Source organism: Oratosquilla oratoria, chromosome 30 (assembly GCF_046742065.1).
Source record: "Oratosquilla oratoria isolate Oo_2021 chromosome 30, ASM4674206v1, whole genome shotgun sequence".
Taxonomy (NCBI): Eukaryota; Metazoa; Arthropoda; class Malacostraca; order Stomatopoda; family Squillidae; genus Oratosquilla; species Oratosquilla oratoria.
The window spans coordinates 27,948,759-27,964,249 of NC_134806.1; the positions used below are offsets into that span (position 1 = coordinate 27,948,759).

The window sequence follows — 15,491 nt, forward strand, 5'->3', positions numbered from 1 at the left end:
CTTAGCACCTCCTGGATGACAGGTCATCCCTGCACCTTGTCCACTGCCCTGGGTCAGAAGCAGTGTCGCAAGACACAGCACATCCACAGCAAGGTCCCCCCATGCATAAAAGGAGAAGATGGGGAGAAGTCCCTTCGGGCTGCATCAAATTTTGCTCACACAGACTACCTCACCCACCATCCCACCTATGCATCACAACATCATCCATATACAACCATTCTCCATTCACCCGTCTTCTGTCCTCTCCCGTCCTTCCTCAACAGACATTCTCCTCTTCCCCAAAGCCCCCTTCACCCCATCCATCCACCTCATCCTAGGACGTCCCCTCATGTTCACTCCCTCCACATCTGCCTTCCATACCTCTTTTACTAGTCTTTCTTCACTCATTCTTTCCATGTGTCCAAAACATCCTAATACTCTTTCATCATCCCTATCTCCCAACTCCCTTTCCACCCCCCTTCTCCTCACCTCCTTATTTCTCACTCTATCTAGCCTAGTAACCCCCATCATACTTCTCAGACACCTCATCTCAAACACATTCAAACTCCTCTCTTCTTCTCTAATGTTCCATGTTTCTACCCCCATACAGTGCTGTTGGCACAATCACTCCTTCATACAGTCTCCTCTTGGCATCCATTCCCAAATGTCTATTCCTCATTGCACTCTTCAATACACTAAGGCATTTACTCGCTTCTCTCAATCTACATTCTACCTCCATCTTCACTCCACCTTTTCCTGCCACATTTGCACCCAAGTATCTAAAACTATCCACTTCCTCCAGTCACTCTCCCTTAATGCTCACTTCCAGTCTACTGCCACTTTCACCCCTTGTACATCTCATCACCTTACTTTTACCCACATTAATCTTTAGCTATCTTCTATCACATATGCCAAACTCTGTCACCAATTTCCTCAGTCCCTCCTCCGATCCTGCCACGAGCGCAGTCATCCGCAAACAACAGCTGGCTCACCTCCCACTTTTCTCCATTTTCTTTAACCATCTCCAATCCCTGACCCACTACCCTTGCATTTACCTCTCGCACTACCCCATCCATGTATAAGTTGAACAGCCAGGGTGACATAACGCATCCCTGACGAAGTCCCACCTTTACTACCTCGAACCACTCACTCTCTCCATTTCTAATCCTGACACAAGCTCTACTATTCTCATAAAAACTCTTGACAGCTCCCAAAAGCTTTCCTCCTATCCCATACATCTGCATAACCTCCCACAGTGCCTTTCTGTCTACCCTATTGTAAGCCTTTTCCAGATCCATAAAAGCCCAAAAAAACATCCTTCCCCTTTCCTATAGCTTTCTCACATATTTGTCTTACCACAAAGATCTGATCTACACAACCTCTACCCATCCTAAATCCACACTGTTCCTCACCAATTACTCCTGTTCCTCTCCTAATCCTCTCAATCAAGATTCTCCCATAAGCCTTCCCAACTATACTTAACAAGCTAATCCCTCTGAAACTACTACATTCACACTTGTCCCCTTTTCCCTTGTAAAGTGGAACTATACAGGCACTCCTCCAGTCCTCCGGCATTCTACCCTCTCTCCAGCAAACATTAAATAACCTCACCAGCCAGTCCACCATCACTGTACCTCCTTTTAGACATTCTGCATACTTTTACCTTCAACTTTCAACTCATACCTTCCCAAAATCCACCACTAATGATATGATTTAACATCACAAACTCCCCCCTATCTGGAGGCTAGGATGATGCCTCTTACAGAAGACTTTGTAGCATGGAATTTAATGAACCATGTCCTTAGTTCAACTTTGCCAGTGGCAGGGTTCAAACCACCATATCCTCAACCTTCGTCGCAAGTAACGATGCCCTAACCCACTTGGCCAGTGAGCTTTCATACTTTGAATTCTCATTTCATATGCACCTCTAACTCCGAACATCACCTACATATCAAGTAGTTTATTATCCATTCCTAATAACTTCTCAAACTAAGTTCTACTCTTTTACTCGTGCATTGACTCACTATGTACATATAACCAAAATGCCCTATCCCTTGAGAGTATAGTGGCCCAGCAATGGCAGTCATCCACCCCCTCACCCATTTGTTGTTCTTTTTATCTTCGCTTTTCAAGGATGTAGGGTCATTCTAGTCCCCTGCCCACTGCTTTAGTCAGTGGGTAATGCTGCAAAACACCACCATAGGTGGTCTCAACAGCCAAGGGTGGTTTAATCCATTTCACGATTCTTTGTTCCTTAACCGTTATCCACTCAAGAATTTACAAAGGAGATAAAAATAAATCCCTTCTGGCCACACCAATTTATCATCCATACTCGGCCACTTTCCACCCTTACTCAACAGACATTCCCCTTGTACCGAAGGCCCCTTTCGCCCTAACCATCTCTTTCTAAATTTAAAAAACTTCACCTCAAGTTCATCTACCTTTGAATTTCATTTTTTTGCTAGTTTTCTTCCATTCATTCTTTTCATTTGCCTAATCCATCCAAGTATTCTATGATCAACATTTGCCAGTTCTCTTTGCAGCCCCACTCTCCACTTTAACTCCTCATTTCTATCCATCTTCATAACTCCCACCATAGTAACTTCATTTCATACATTCATACTCCTTTTAGTCTTCCTTGATTTTAATGTCTACCTCATTCAGCATGCCATAATCATCCTATTGTACATTCTCATTACATTCCTCACCTATTTCAAATCATGACATTTTTCATTCCTCAGACATATACAGCTTCCCTAAATTATTTTGCCTTCATCCCTGCTACAAGTGACCATTAAATACTTATTAGCTCTTCACTTTCTCCAGCATGACCACATATGAGGCCTCTAGAATAGAAAGGGGTAAATGCCACACCTCGGTACAGAAAATATAGTTCTTCGAATTTGATGTCAAGAGGAAAAATGTTTATGCATGACACCAGCATTTCCCACTTTCTATTCTAGATGCCTCATATTCAACATATATTCATAAATACCTGTGTCCTGTATGTTCGGATCATTTCTAGCTTCTCTTCACCACCCTTGTTTTCTTCCTTTTGTTCTAGGGAAGATATGATCCGCCAGGATGCCCGACGTGCACCAATTACATTCTTGTAAGCAACTGATAACAAATTCCTCTCTTCAACTGTTAATTCCAGGTCCATGGAGGCCACACTCTTCATGGCTTCCACCATTTCTGGAAAGATGAATTTTTTTTTTTTTATTAGAATTCATAATTATTTAGAATATAATGAATTGTTGAATGTTGAGACTTCTCTAAAGCATGTGGTGCTCCTATATTGTCTTTGTACAAAGAAAAAGCTTGTTCAAATATGACTAATGTCTACACAATGAAACATTGCAACAATAATCACAGCCAACCTTGTAGCGAGCAAAACCAAAGTAATTTTGTTTATACTACTACTGGGCATTTCAGATCAAGTTTGGAAAGTATGGGAGTTTGTGTACTGTACTGGTAGTAAGAAAAATGAGAAGATTTGGAATGATGTAAACTAATGTGTGGAAGTTTTTGGGAGGAATGTGAATGTAAAGGTCTTAGGAGAGCTAAATGCAGCAGGAAACTAGCCAGAGGATAAAGGTCTGTGCTAGAAGATTAATAGGAATAAGAATAATAATAATAAGAGGAAGAAACATTAATTGAGAAAATTTTGGACATCATAAACAGATTATAGAAATAGTGTTTGAGAGAAGCAAGTTTGAGGACTTTTTTTTTTACACAACAGACCTAGAGAAACGAGGTACAGAATAAGATGCAAAATGCCAATTGAGGGAGGCCATGGAGAGAGTTAAAATTGGGTATGTGTTTTGCAGAGAATTGAAGCAGAAGAAATGCTAATGGAAGTAGATGGTATGGGGAATGTGGGTCGAGTATTTTGGGGATTTGTCGAATGTGCAGGAGAGGAGGATGAGAGAAAGAAGGGAGGAAGGAGAGGAAGATGAGAAGCGAGGAAAAAGATAGGAGAGGAGAAGAAGGACAAGAGGGAGAAGAGTGGAAAGATGAAGAATAAGAAGAGGGAGAGGAAGAGAAGAAAAGTGAAGAGGAGAGGAAGAGATGAAGAGAAAAGGGAGAGGAAGAGGTGAAGAGAAGGAGAGGAGATGAGGGAGGAGAAAAGGTAGGTGAGGAAATGGAGGAGGAAGTGGAAAGAGAAGAAAGGAGAGGAGAGGAAGCATAGGAGAGGAAAAGAAGAAGTAGGAGAAGTGGGAGAAGAGGGAGAAGAGAGAAGAAGAGGTGGAGAAAAATAGGATAGGAAGAAGAGAGAGGAAGATAAGAGATGAACAAGAGGAGATTAAAGGGAGAGGAATATATGGAGAGGAAGAAGAGAGGAGATGTGAGGAGGGAGAGGAGAGGTGAGGAGGGAGAGGAGAGGTGAGGAGGGAGAGAGGAGAGGTGAGGAGGAAGAGAGGAGAGGTGAGGAGGGAGAGGAGAGGTGAGGAGGGAGAGGAGAGGTGAGGAGGGAGAGGAGAGGTGAGGTGAGGAGAGGTGAGGTGGGGGAAGGGAGAGGAGAGGTGAGGTGGGGAGAGGTGAGGTGGGGGAGAGGAGAGGTGAGGTGGGGGAGAGGTGAGGTGGGAGAGAGGAGAGGTGAGGAGGGGGAGAGGAGAGAAGAGGATGGGGAGAGGAGAGGTGAGGAGGGGGAGAGGAGGAGAGGTGAGGAGGGGGAGAGAGGAGAGGAGAGGTGAGTAGGGGGAGAGGAGAGGTGAGTAGGGGGAGAGGAGAGGTGAGGAGGGGGAGAGGAGAGGTGAGGAGGGGGAGAGGAGAGGAGAGGTGAGGAGGGGGAGAGGAGAGGTGAGGAGGGGGAGAGGAGGGGGAGAGGAGAGGTGAGGAGGGGGAGAGGAGAGGTGAGGAGGGGGAGAGGAGAGGTGAGGAGGGGGAGAGGAGAGGTGAGGAGGGGGAGAGGAGAGGTGAGGAGGGGGAGAGGAGAGGTGAGGAGGGGGAGAGGAGAGGTGAGGAGGGGGAGAGGAGAGGTGAGGAGGGGGAGAGGAGAGGTGAGGTGGGGGAGAGGTGAGGTGTGAGGGGAGAGGAGAGGAGAGGAGAGGGAGAGGAGAGGAGAGGAGGGGGAGAGGTGAGGAGAGGTGAGGAGGGGGAGAGGAGAGGTGAGGAGGGGGAGAGGAGAGGTGAGTAGGGGGAGAGGAGAGGTGTGGTGGAGGAGAGGAGAGGTGAGGTGGGGGAGAGGTGAGGAGGGGGAGAGGAGAGGTGAGGAGGGGGAGAGGAGAGGTGAGGAGGGGGAGAGGAGAGGTGAGGAGGGGGAGAGGAGAGGTGAGGAGGGGGAGAGGAGAGGTGAGGAGGGGGAGAGGAGAGGTGAGGAGGGGGAGAGGAGAGGTGAGGAGGGGGAGAGGAGAGGTGAGGAGGGGGAGAGGAGAGGTGAGGAGGGGGAGAGGTGAGGAGGGGGAGAGGTGAGGAGGGGGAGAGGAGAGGGGAGGAGGGGGAGAGGAGAGGGGAGGAGGGGGAGAGGAGAGGTGAGGAGGGGGAGAATGGAGAGGGGAGGAGGGGGAGAGGTGAGGTGTGGGGGAGGAGGGGGAGAGGTGAGGTGTGGGGGAGAAGGGGGAGAGGTGAGGTGTGGGGGAGAAGGGGGAGAGGTGAGGTGTGGGGGAGGGGGAGAGGTGAGGAGGGGGAGAGGTGAGGAGGGGGAGAGGAGAGGTGAGGAGGGGTGAGGAGGGGGAGAGGAGAGGTGAGGAGGGGGAGAGGAGAGGTGAGGAGGGGGAGAGGAGAGGTGAGGAGGGGGAGAGGAGAGGTGAGGAGGGGGAGAGGAGAGGAGAGGAGGGGGAGAGGAGAGGAGAGGAGGGGGAGAGGAGAGGAGAGGTGAGGAGGGGGAGAGGAGAGGTGAGGAGGGGGAGAGGAGAGGTGAGGAGGGGGAGAGGAGAGGTGAGGAGGGGGAGAGGAGAGGTGAGGAGGGGGAGAGGAGAGGTGAGGAGGGGGAGAGGAGAGGTGAGGAGGGGGAGAGGAGAGGTGAGGAGGGGGAGAGGAGAGGTGAGTAGGGGGAGAGGAGAGGTGAGGAGGGGGAGAGGAGAGAGAGGTGAGGAGGGGGAGAGGAGAGGTGAGGAGGGGGAGAGGAGAGGTGAGGAGGGGGAGAGGAGAGGTGAGGAGGGGGAGAGGAGAGGTGAGGAGGGGGAGAGGAGAGGTGAGGAGGGGGAGAGGAGAGGTGAGGAGGGGCAAGGTGGGAGAGCAGGAAGAGGAGAGGCGAGGTGGGAGAGGAGGAAGAGGAGAGGAGGAAGAGGAGAGGCAAGGTGGGAGAGGAGAGGAGAGGAGAGGAGGGAGAGGTGCAAAGGATGATAGGAGAGGAGGAAGATAGGAGAGGTGAGGAAGATAGGAGAGGTGAGGAGGGAGAGGAGGGAGAGGAGAGGTGAGGAGGAAGAGAGGAGAGGTGAGGAGGTCGAGGAGGAAGAGAGGAGAGGTGAGGAGGTCGAGGAGGAAGAGAGGAGAGGTGAGGAGGGCGAGGAGGAAGAGAGGAGAGGTGAGGAGGGCGAGGAGGAAGAGAGGAGAGGTGAGGAGGGCGAGGAGGAAGAGAGGAGAGGTGAGGAGGGCGAGGAGGAAGAGAGGAGAGGTGAGGAGGGCGAGGAGGAAGAGAGGAGAGGTGAGGAGGGCGAGGAGGAAGAGAGGAGAGGTGAGGAGGAAGGCGAGGAGGAAGAGAGGAGAGGTGAGGAGGAAGAGAGGTGAGGAGGAAGAGAGGCGAGGTGAGGAGGGAGAGGAGGAAGAGAGGAGAGGTTAGGAGGGCGAGGAGAGGTGAGGAGGGCGAGGAGGAAGAGAGGAGAGGTGAGGAGGAAGAGAGGAGAGGTGAGGAGGGCGAGGAGGAAGAGAGGAGAGGTGAGGAGGAAGAGAGGAGAGGTGAGGAGGGAGAGGAGGAAGCTAGGAGGGAGAGGAGGAAGAGAGGAGAGGTGAGGAGGGAGAGGAGGAAGAGAGGTGAGGAGGGAGAGGAGGAAGAGGAGGAGGAGAGGTGAGGAGGGAGAGGAGGAAGAGGAGGAGAGGTGAGGAGGGAGAGGAGGAAGAGAGGAGAGGTGAGGAGGGAGAGGAGGAAGAGAGGAGAGGTGAGGAGGGAGAGGAGGAAGAGAGGAGAGGTGAGGAGGGAGAGGAGGAAGAGAGGAGAGGTGATGAGGGAGAGGAGGAAGAGAGGAGAGGAGAGGTGAGGAGGGAGAGGAAGAGAGGAAAGGTGATGAGGGAGGAGAGGAGAGGTGATGAGGGAGAGGAGGAAAAGAGGAGAGGTGAGGAGGGTGATGAGGGAGAGGAGGAAAAGAGGAGAGGTGAGGAGGGAGAGGAGGAAGAGGAAGAAGAGAGGAGAGGTGAGGAGGGAGAGGAGGAAGATAGGAGAGGCAAGGAGGGTGAAGAAGAAGAGAGGAGAGGTGAGGAGGGAGAGGAGGAAGATAGGAGAGGCAAGGAGGGTGAAGAAGAAGAGAGGAGAGGTGAGGAGGGAGAGGAGATAGAAGAGAGGAGGGAGAGAGGAGAGAGAAGAGAGGAGGGAGAAGAGGAAGAGAGGAGAGGTGAGAAGGGAGAGGAGGAAGAGAGGAGAGGTGAAAAGGAAGAGGAAAGGAGAGGTGAAAAGGAAGAGGAAAGGAGAGGTGAAAAGGGAGAGGAAAGGAGAGGTGAAAAGGGAGAGGAAAGGAGAGATGAGGAGGGAGAGGAGGAAGAGAGGAGAGGTGGGGACAGGTGGGGAGAGGAGGAAGAGAGGAGAGGTGAGGAGAGGTGAGGAGAGGTGAGGAGGGAGAGGAGGAAGAGAACATAACATAAGAACATAAGAATAAAGGAGACTGCAAAAGACCACAATGTCCACACCAGGCAGCTCCGTATCCATCACCACTTGTCATCCCCATCCATAAAGTTGTCTAATCATTTTTTTAAAACAACTGATAGTTTCATCGCTTACTACATGGTTACTAAGTTTATTCCATTCATCGACCACCCTATTAGTAAACCAATTCTTGCCTATTTCCTTCTTAAATCTAAATTTGTGCAGCTTATACCCATTACTGCGAGTCCTGCCCTGTTGTTTTATTATGATGACCTTGTTTGCATCACCCTTGTTATAGCCTTTGATCCACTTGAACACTTCAATTAGATCACCCCGCACTCTGCATCTTTCCAGAGAGTGTAAGTTTAGGTGCCTAAGCCTCTCTTCGTAAGGCAAATTTCCGATTCCATGTATCATTTTGGTCGTTCTTCTCTGTACTGATTCTAGTGAATTTATGTCCATTCTGTAGGACAGAGACCAAAACTGTACCGCATAGTCAAGGATGGGTCTAACTATCGCTAGATAGAGTTTAATAATTACCTGTGCACTTCTATTCGTTACCGTCCTAGCAATGAAGCCTAATGCATTGTTAGCTTTATTTCTGGCACTAATGCACTGCTTCCTGGTTTTAAGGTCCGGACTCACCAGAACTCCCAAGTCCCTCTCACACTCAGATTTTTCTAAAAACGTGTTATCTAAGATGTATCTATTTTCGGGGTTGTGTAGCACTACATTTAACAAGCTACACTTAGGAGGAAGAGGAGGGAGAGGAGGGAGAGGAGGAAGAGGAGAGAGAGGAGGGAGATGAGGAAGAGGAGAGAGAGGAGGGAGATGAGGAAGAGGAGGGAGATGAGGAAGAGGAGAGAGAGGAGGGAGATGAGGAAGAGGAGAGAGAGGAGGGAGATGAGGAAGAGGAGGGAGATGAGGAAGAGGAGAGAGAGAGGTGAGGAGAGAGAATGGTGAGGAGAGAGAGAATGGTGAGGAGAGAGAGAATGGTGAGGAGAGAGAGAATGGTGAGGAGAGAGAGAGGTGAGGAGAGGGGGAAGAGGAGAGAGGAGAGAGAGAGGTGAGGAGAGAGAGAGGTGAGGAGAGAGAGAGAGGTGAGGAGAGAGAGAGAGGTGAGGAGAGAGAGAGGTGAGGAGAGGAGGAAGAGGAGAGAGAGGTGAGGAGAGGATGAAGAGGAGAGAGAGAGGAGGAAGAGGAGAGAGAGAGAGGTGAGGAGAGAGAGAGAGGTGAGGAGAGGAGGCAGAGGTGAGGAGAGGAGGAAGAGAGGTGAGGAGAGGAGAGAGAGGTGAGGAGAGGAGGAAGAGGTGAGGAGAGGAGGAAGAGGAGAGAGGTGAGGAGAGGAGGAAGAGGAGAGAGGTGAGGAGAGGAGAGGAGGGAGAGAGGTGAGGAGAGGAGAGGAGGGAGAGAGGTGAGGAGAGGAGAGGAGGGAGAGAGGTGAGGAGAGGAGGGAGAGAGGTGAGGAGAGGAGAGGAGGGAGAGAGGTGAGGAGAGGAGAGGAGGGAGAGAGGTGAGGTGAGGTGAGGAGGGGAGAGAGGTGAGGTGAGGAGGTGAGGTGAGGAGGGAGGAGAGGAGGGAGAGAGGTGAGGAGAGGAGGGAGAGAGGTGAGGTGAGGTGAGGTGAGGAGGGAGAGAGGTGAGGAGAGGAGGGAGAGAGGAGGAGAGGAGGGAGAGAGGTGAGGTGAGGAGAGGAGGGAGAGAGGTGAGGTGAGGAGAGGAGGGAGAGAGGTGAGGAGAGGAGGGAGAGATGTGAGGTGAGGAGAGGTGAGGAGGGAGAGAGGTGAGGAGAGGAGGGAGAGAGGTGAGGAGAGGAGGGAGAGAGGTGAGGTGAGGAGGGAGAGAGGTGAGGTGAGGTGAGGAGAGGAGGGAGAGAGGTGAGGTGAGGAGAGGAGGGAGAGAGGTGAGGTGAGGAGAGGAGGGAGAGAGGTGAGGTGAGGAGAGGAGGGAGAGAGGTGAGGTGAGGAGAGGAGAGGAGGGAGAGACGTGAGGTGTGGGGAGAGGAGAGGAGGGAGAGAGGTGAGGTGAGGTGAGGAGAGGAGGGAGAGAGGTGAGGTGAGGTGAGGAGAGGAGGGAGAGAGAGGTGAGGTGAGGAGAGGAGGTGAGGAGAGGAGGAGAGGTGAGGTGAGGAGAGGAGGGAGAGAGGTGAGGTGAGGAGAGGAGGGAGAGAGGTGAGGTGAGGAGAGGAGGGAGAGAGGTGAGGTGAGGAGAGGAGGGAGAGAGGTGAGGTGAGGAGAGGAGGGAGAGAGGAGAGGAGAGGAGGGAGAGAGGTGAGGAGAGGAGGGAGAGAGGTGAGGTGAGGAGAGGAGGGAGAGAGGTGAGGTGAGGAGAGGAGGGAGAGAGGTGAGGTGAGGAGAGGAGGGAGAGAGGTGAGGAGAGGAGGGAGAGAGGTGAGGTGAGGAGAGGAGGGAGAGAGGTGAGGTGAGGAGAGGAGGGAGAGAGGTGAGGTGAGGTGAGGTGAGGAGAGGAGGGAGAGAGGAGAGGAGGGAGAGAGAGGAGAGGGGGAGGGGGAGAGAGGTGAGGTGAGGTGAGGAGGGAGAGGAGGGAGAGAGGTGAGGAGAGGAGGGAGAGAGGTGAGGTGAGGTGAGGAGGGAGAGAGGTGAGGTGAGGAGGGAGAGAGGTGAGGTGAGGAGGGAGAGAGGTGAGGTGAGGTGAGGAGGGAGAGAGGTGAGGTGAGGTGAGGAGAGGAGGGAGAGAGGTGAGGTGAGGTGAGGAGGGAGAGAGGTGAGGTGAGGAGAGGAGGGAGAGAGGTGAGGTGAGGAGAGGAGGGAGAGAGGTGAGGTGAGGTGAGGAGAGGAGGGAGAGAGGTGAGGTGAGGAGAGGAGGGAGAGAGGTGAGGTGAGGAGAGGAGGGAGAGAGGTGAGGTGAGGAGAGGAGGGAGAGAGGTGAGGTGAGGAGAGGTGAGGAGAGGAGGGAGAGAGGTGAGGTGAGGTGAGGAGAGGAGGGAGAGAGGTGAGGTGAGGAGAGGAGGGAGAGAGGTGAGGTGAGGAGAGGAGGGAGAGAGGTGAGGTGAGGAGAGGAGGGAGAGAGGTGAGGAGAGGAGGGAGAGAGGTGAGGTGAGGAGAGGAGAGAGGTGAGGAGAGGAGAGAGGTGAGGAGAGGAGAGAGGTGAGGAGAGGAGAGAGGTGAGGAGAGGAGAGAGGTGAGGAGAGGAGAGAGGTGAGGAGAGGAGAGAGGTGAGGAGAGGAGAGAGGTGAGGAGAGGAGAGGAGGGAGAGAGGTGAGGAGAGGAGAGGAGGGAGAGAGGTGAGGTGAGGAGAGGAGGGAGAGAGGTGAGGAGAGGAGGGAGAGAGGTGAGGTGAGGTGAGGAGAGGAGGGAGAGAGGTGAGGTGAGGAGAGGAGGGAGAGAGGTGAGGAGAGGAGGGAGAGAGGTGAGGAGAGGAGGGAGAGAGGTGAGGAGAGGAGGGAGAGAGGTGAGGAGAGGAGGGAGAGAGGTGAGGAGAGGAGGGAGAGAGGTGAGGAGAGGAGGGAGAGAGGTGAGGTGAGGAGAGGAGGGAGAGAGGTGAGGTGAGGTGAGGTGAGGAGGGAGGGAGGTGAGGTGAGGAGAGGAGGGAGAGAGGTGAGGTGAGGTGAGGAGAGGAGAGGAGAGGAGGGAGAGAGGTGAGGTGAGGAGAGGAGGGAGAGAGGTGAGGTGAGGAGAGGAGGGAGAGAGGTGAGGTGAGGAGAGGAGGGAGAGAGGTGAGGTGAGGAGAGGAGGGAGAGAGGTGAGGTGAGGAGAGGAGGGAGAGAGGTGAGGTGAGGAGAGGAGAGGAGGGAGAGAGGTGAGGTGAGGAGAGGAGGGAGAGAGGTGAGGTGAGGAGAGGAGGGAGAGAGGAGAGGTGAGGAGAGGGAGGAGAGAGGAGAAGTGAGGTGAGGTGAGGTGAGGTGAGGAGAGGATGGGGAGAGGTGAGGTGAGGAGAGGAGGGAGAGAGGTGAGGTGAGGAGAGGAGGGGAGAGGTGAGGTGAGGTGAGGAGAGGAGGGAGAGAGGTGAGGTGAGGAGAGGAGGGAGAGAGGTGAGTGCGGTGAGGTGAGGAGAGGAGGGAGAGAGGTGAGGTGAGGAGAGGAGGGAGAGAGGTGAGGTGAGGAGAGGAGGGAGAGAGGTGAGGTGAGGAGAGGAGGGAGAGAGGTGAGGTGAGGAGAGGAGGGAGAGAGGTGAGGAGAGAGAGAGGCGAGGAGAGGAGAGTGTGAGGTGAGGTGAGGAGGTGAGGAGAGGAGGGGAGAGGTGAGGTGAGGAGAGGAGGGAGAGGAGGTGAGGAGAGGAGGGAGAGGAGGGGAGGGGCGGAGGGAGAGAGGTGAGGAGAGGAGGGGAGGAGATGAGGGGCGGAGGTGAGGAGAGGAGGGAGAGAGGTGAGGTGAGGAGAGGAGGGAGAGAGGTGAGGTGAGGAGAGGAGGGAGAGAGGTGAGGAGAGGAGGGAGAGAGGTGAGGTGAGGAGGGAGAGAGGTGAGGTGAGGAGAGGAGGGAGAGTAGTGAGGTGAGGTGAGGTGAGGAGAGGAGGGAGAGAGGTGAGGTGAGGAGAGGAGGGAGAGAGGTGAGGTGAGGTGAGGAGAGGAGGGAGAGAGGTGAGGTGAGGTGAGGAGAGGAGGGAGAGAGGTGAGGTGAGGTGAGGAGAGGAGGGAGAGAGGTGAGGAGAGGAGGGAGAGAGGTGAGGTGAGGAGAGGAGGGAGAGAGGTGAGGTGAGGTGAGGTGAGGAGAGGAGGGAGAGAGGTGAGGAGGGGTGAGGAGAGGAGGGAGAGAGGTGAGGTGAGGTGAGGAGAGGAGGGAGAGAGGTGAGGTGAGGAGAGGAGGGAGAGGAGGGAGAGGTGAGGAGGGAGAGAGGTGAGGTGAGGAGAGGAGGGAGAGAGGTGAGGTGAGGAGAGGAGGGAGAGGAGGGAGAGGTGAGGAGGGAGAGAGGTGAGGTGAGGAGAGGAGGGAGAGAGGTGAGGTGAGGAGAGGAGGGAGAGAGGTGAGGAGAGGAGGTGAGGAGAGGAGGGAGAGAGGTGAGGAAGAAGAGGAATTAGGATGGGAAGGAGAGGAAGAAGAGGAATTAGGATGGGAAGGAGAGGAAGAAGAGGAATTAGGATGGGAAGGAGAGGAAGAAGAGGAATTAGGATGGGAAGGAGAGGAAGAAGAGGAATTAGGATGGGAAGGAGAGGAAGAAGAGGAATTAGGAGGGGAAAGAGAGGAAGAAGAGAGTTTGATAAGGTGGAATGGAAGATAGGGAAGGAGAGGATGCAGGGAGAAGATATGGGGAGATGAGGAGGGGAGATGATGACAAATTGTTCCTAATCTTGCTAATCCTACCAAGAGGGCCTGAGGTTATCTAATATCCATGTTTAGAGCCACAAAAGCTGTGAACTTACTTTAAGACCTACAATAAGTTAGGAACAAAGAAACAGGCTACAAGATGAAAAGCACTTGGAAAAGAAAAAAACTGGACTGGATTACAGATTATGAAATAATATTCAAATGACACAGGACAATTATGGGTCACAATTAGCCTATGGAAACTGATGGGATCCTATAAAATCTCTCTCACACACACACAAATAGATAAAGTCATATATGAACACTGTTCCCACCCACCAAAGTTATATTTGTTGATCACATGTCTACCATGTTATCCAAGACCATGGTTAATCCCTCTCTCTCTCTCTCTCTCTCTCGCCCATTCATATATCAGGCCATTATATCCCAGCTCTCATTCAGATGGGTAATAGCAGTCAATCTCGTGTCCAACTGGCAATCCAAGGAACAAATTCTTTTACACCAGTCGTGGATGACATATGGGACTAGTCACTGACAGCTATTACCCTCCCACATGAGAGCTGAGCTCATATATGGCCCAATCTATTGATAATTATGTGACTTTGACCTCCCCCCCCCCAACTCCTTGCCCAACCGAGTTGGAGTACTAGCTTACAGAGCAGCAATGCTTAAGTTTTCAGCCCCCAGAAGAGGCTTGAACTCGTATTACTGAAACACCACACCATTGTACTGTGTGTGAAGTCAGTATTACCCATAGATCAGTCCATATGTGCTCTGAACTCTCATCTGGGAGGGTAATAACTGTTGGTCAAGTTTAACATGATCCAAGACTAGTGAACCTATCTCTTTCTCTCCCTTGTGCACACACACCTCCTCTCTTCATGCCACAATTAAATAAAGACAATGACAAGCAGACATGTGCACAAGCACACACAGTAAGAGATGGGCTCGTCAACATAGTTCCCTTTCCTACATACAGGAGTCCCTCAAATAACGCAGATTCAATCGTACACGGATTTTATTTCAAAACCATCTCAAACGTAGAGAACCGTTTTAAAATTCGCGCCGAGTCGGGCACGCATACGCACACACGCGGCAACATTGCAAACATTTGTGGTGACTGCTTTCTATTTTACCACATACAGTCAATCCTCATATAACACGGTCATTATGTACACTGGGAACTGCTCAAACAAGGGTGTGGGGCGAGGGGATAGCCATGGGTGGCTGCCTGCGGTCACGTGTCAACGTGTACTGATGCAGGAGGGAGGGAGGGAGTAGCCAACAAGCTTTAGCTTGTCGCTTCCATCACCTGCGCCATGCTATCGTGAAATTTTACAGCCCTAACCTGTTGAAGTGTAATGTTTCTTTCGTTTGGAACACAACTAATAAGTCTGATAATGACTGCACTTGCCGTGTCTTAATTTCTCTTACGAGGTTCTTGTTGTTACTGGCGGTGGTGGTTTGGGAGATCAAAAACAGACATATACACGCTTACACACGTGTAGACACGCACACGTAGACACGTGTTAGACAACCAGTGTATGTTGTGAATGCGCGTGCGTGTACACACAAATACGAACACAGACGCACGCATGCACGCACACACACACACAGACTTTGCAAAACTAAATACATTCTTCCGGAATGCAAACTGGGAAAATTTTTTATAGGGAAGAAACAACAGTGGAAGAGAAATGGAATATATTGATGGATAATTACAATGAAGGGGTAAACAGGCATGTACCAAGACAAAAGCGAGAGAGTGAGTACATTAAATGTTGGTTCAACAAAAGATGCAGTGAGGCAAAAGACAGAAGGGACAAAGCTTGGAAAAAGTGGAGAAAAGACAAAAAACAAAGCAAATGGCAAATTTATATAAACTGTAGAAATGAGTATGTTAATGTGAGAAGAGAGGAAAAAAGGAACCATGAGAAGGATATTATAGACAAATGCAAAGATCAACCCAAGCTATTCTATCGGTATGTGAATGGTAAACTTAAAACCAAACAGGAAATGGTGAAACTATGCCAAGGAAATATAGAATACACAGAAGATTTAGAGATGGCCGAAGTCATGAACAATCACTTTAAATCTGTCTTCACCAGAGAGAAAATACAAAATTGGGACAGATAATAACAAGCAATCTCCCCACATAGTGAGTTTACAACATCACTAAAAGAAATATCAGAGCATCTATCAAGACTGGACGTCAGAAAATCACATGGCCCGGATGGTATTGCAAATTGGATTGTAAAGGAGTGCAAAGAAGAACTAACAGACAAAATACACATCTTAATAAACAGCTCACTCAAAGAAGGAAAGATACCCAAGGACTGGAAAAATGCTAACATTGTACCAATATATAAAGGAGGAAACAAGGAAGAACCCACCAACTATAGGCCAGTATCACTAACAAGCACTATAGCCAAAATTTGTGAGAAAATAATCAAGAATAGATGGGTAAAACATCTGGAAGACAACAACATATTAAACCCAAGACAATTCGGGTTCAGACAAGGAAGATCTTGCACCACAAACTTAATATGCTT

General features: G+C 51.4%; 1 protein-coding gene across 1 annotated transcript in view; it reads right to left on the bottom strand.

The window, feature by feature from the left end:
• 14-3-3epsilon (tyrosine 3-monooxygenase/tryptophan 5-monooxygenase activation protein epsilon) overlaps positions 1-15,491 on the bottom strand; it is a 57,944-nt gene that overhangs the window by 21,361 nt on the left and 21,092 nt on the right. The window contains exon 2 of the mRNA XM_076212687.1: positions 2,975-3,174. Coding sequence (XP_076068802.1) covers positions 2,975-3,174 — 200 coding nt within the window. The remainder of the gene's footprint in view (positions 1-2,974; positions 3,175-15,491) is intronic.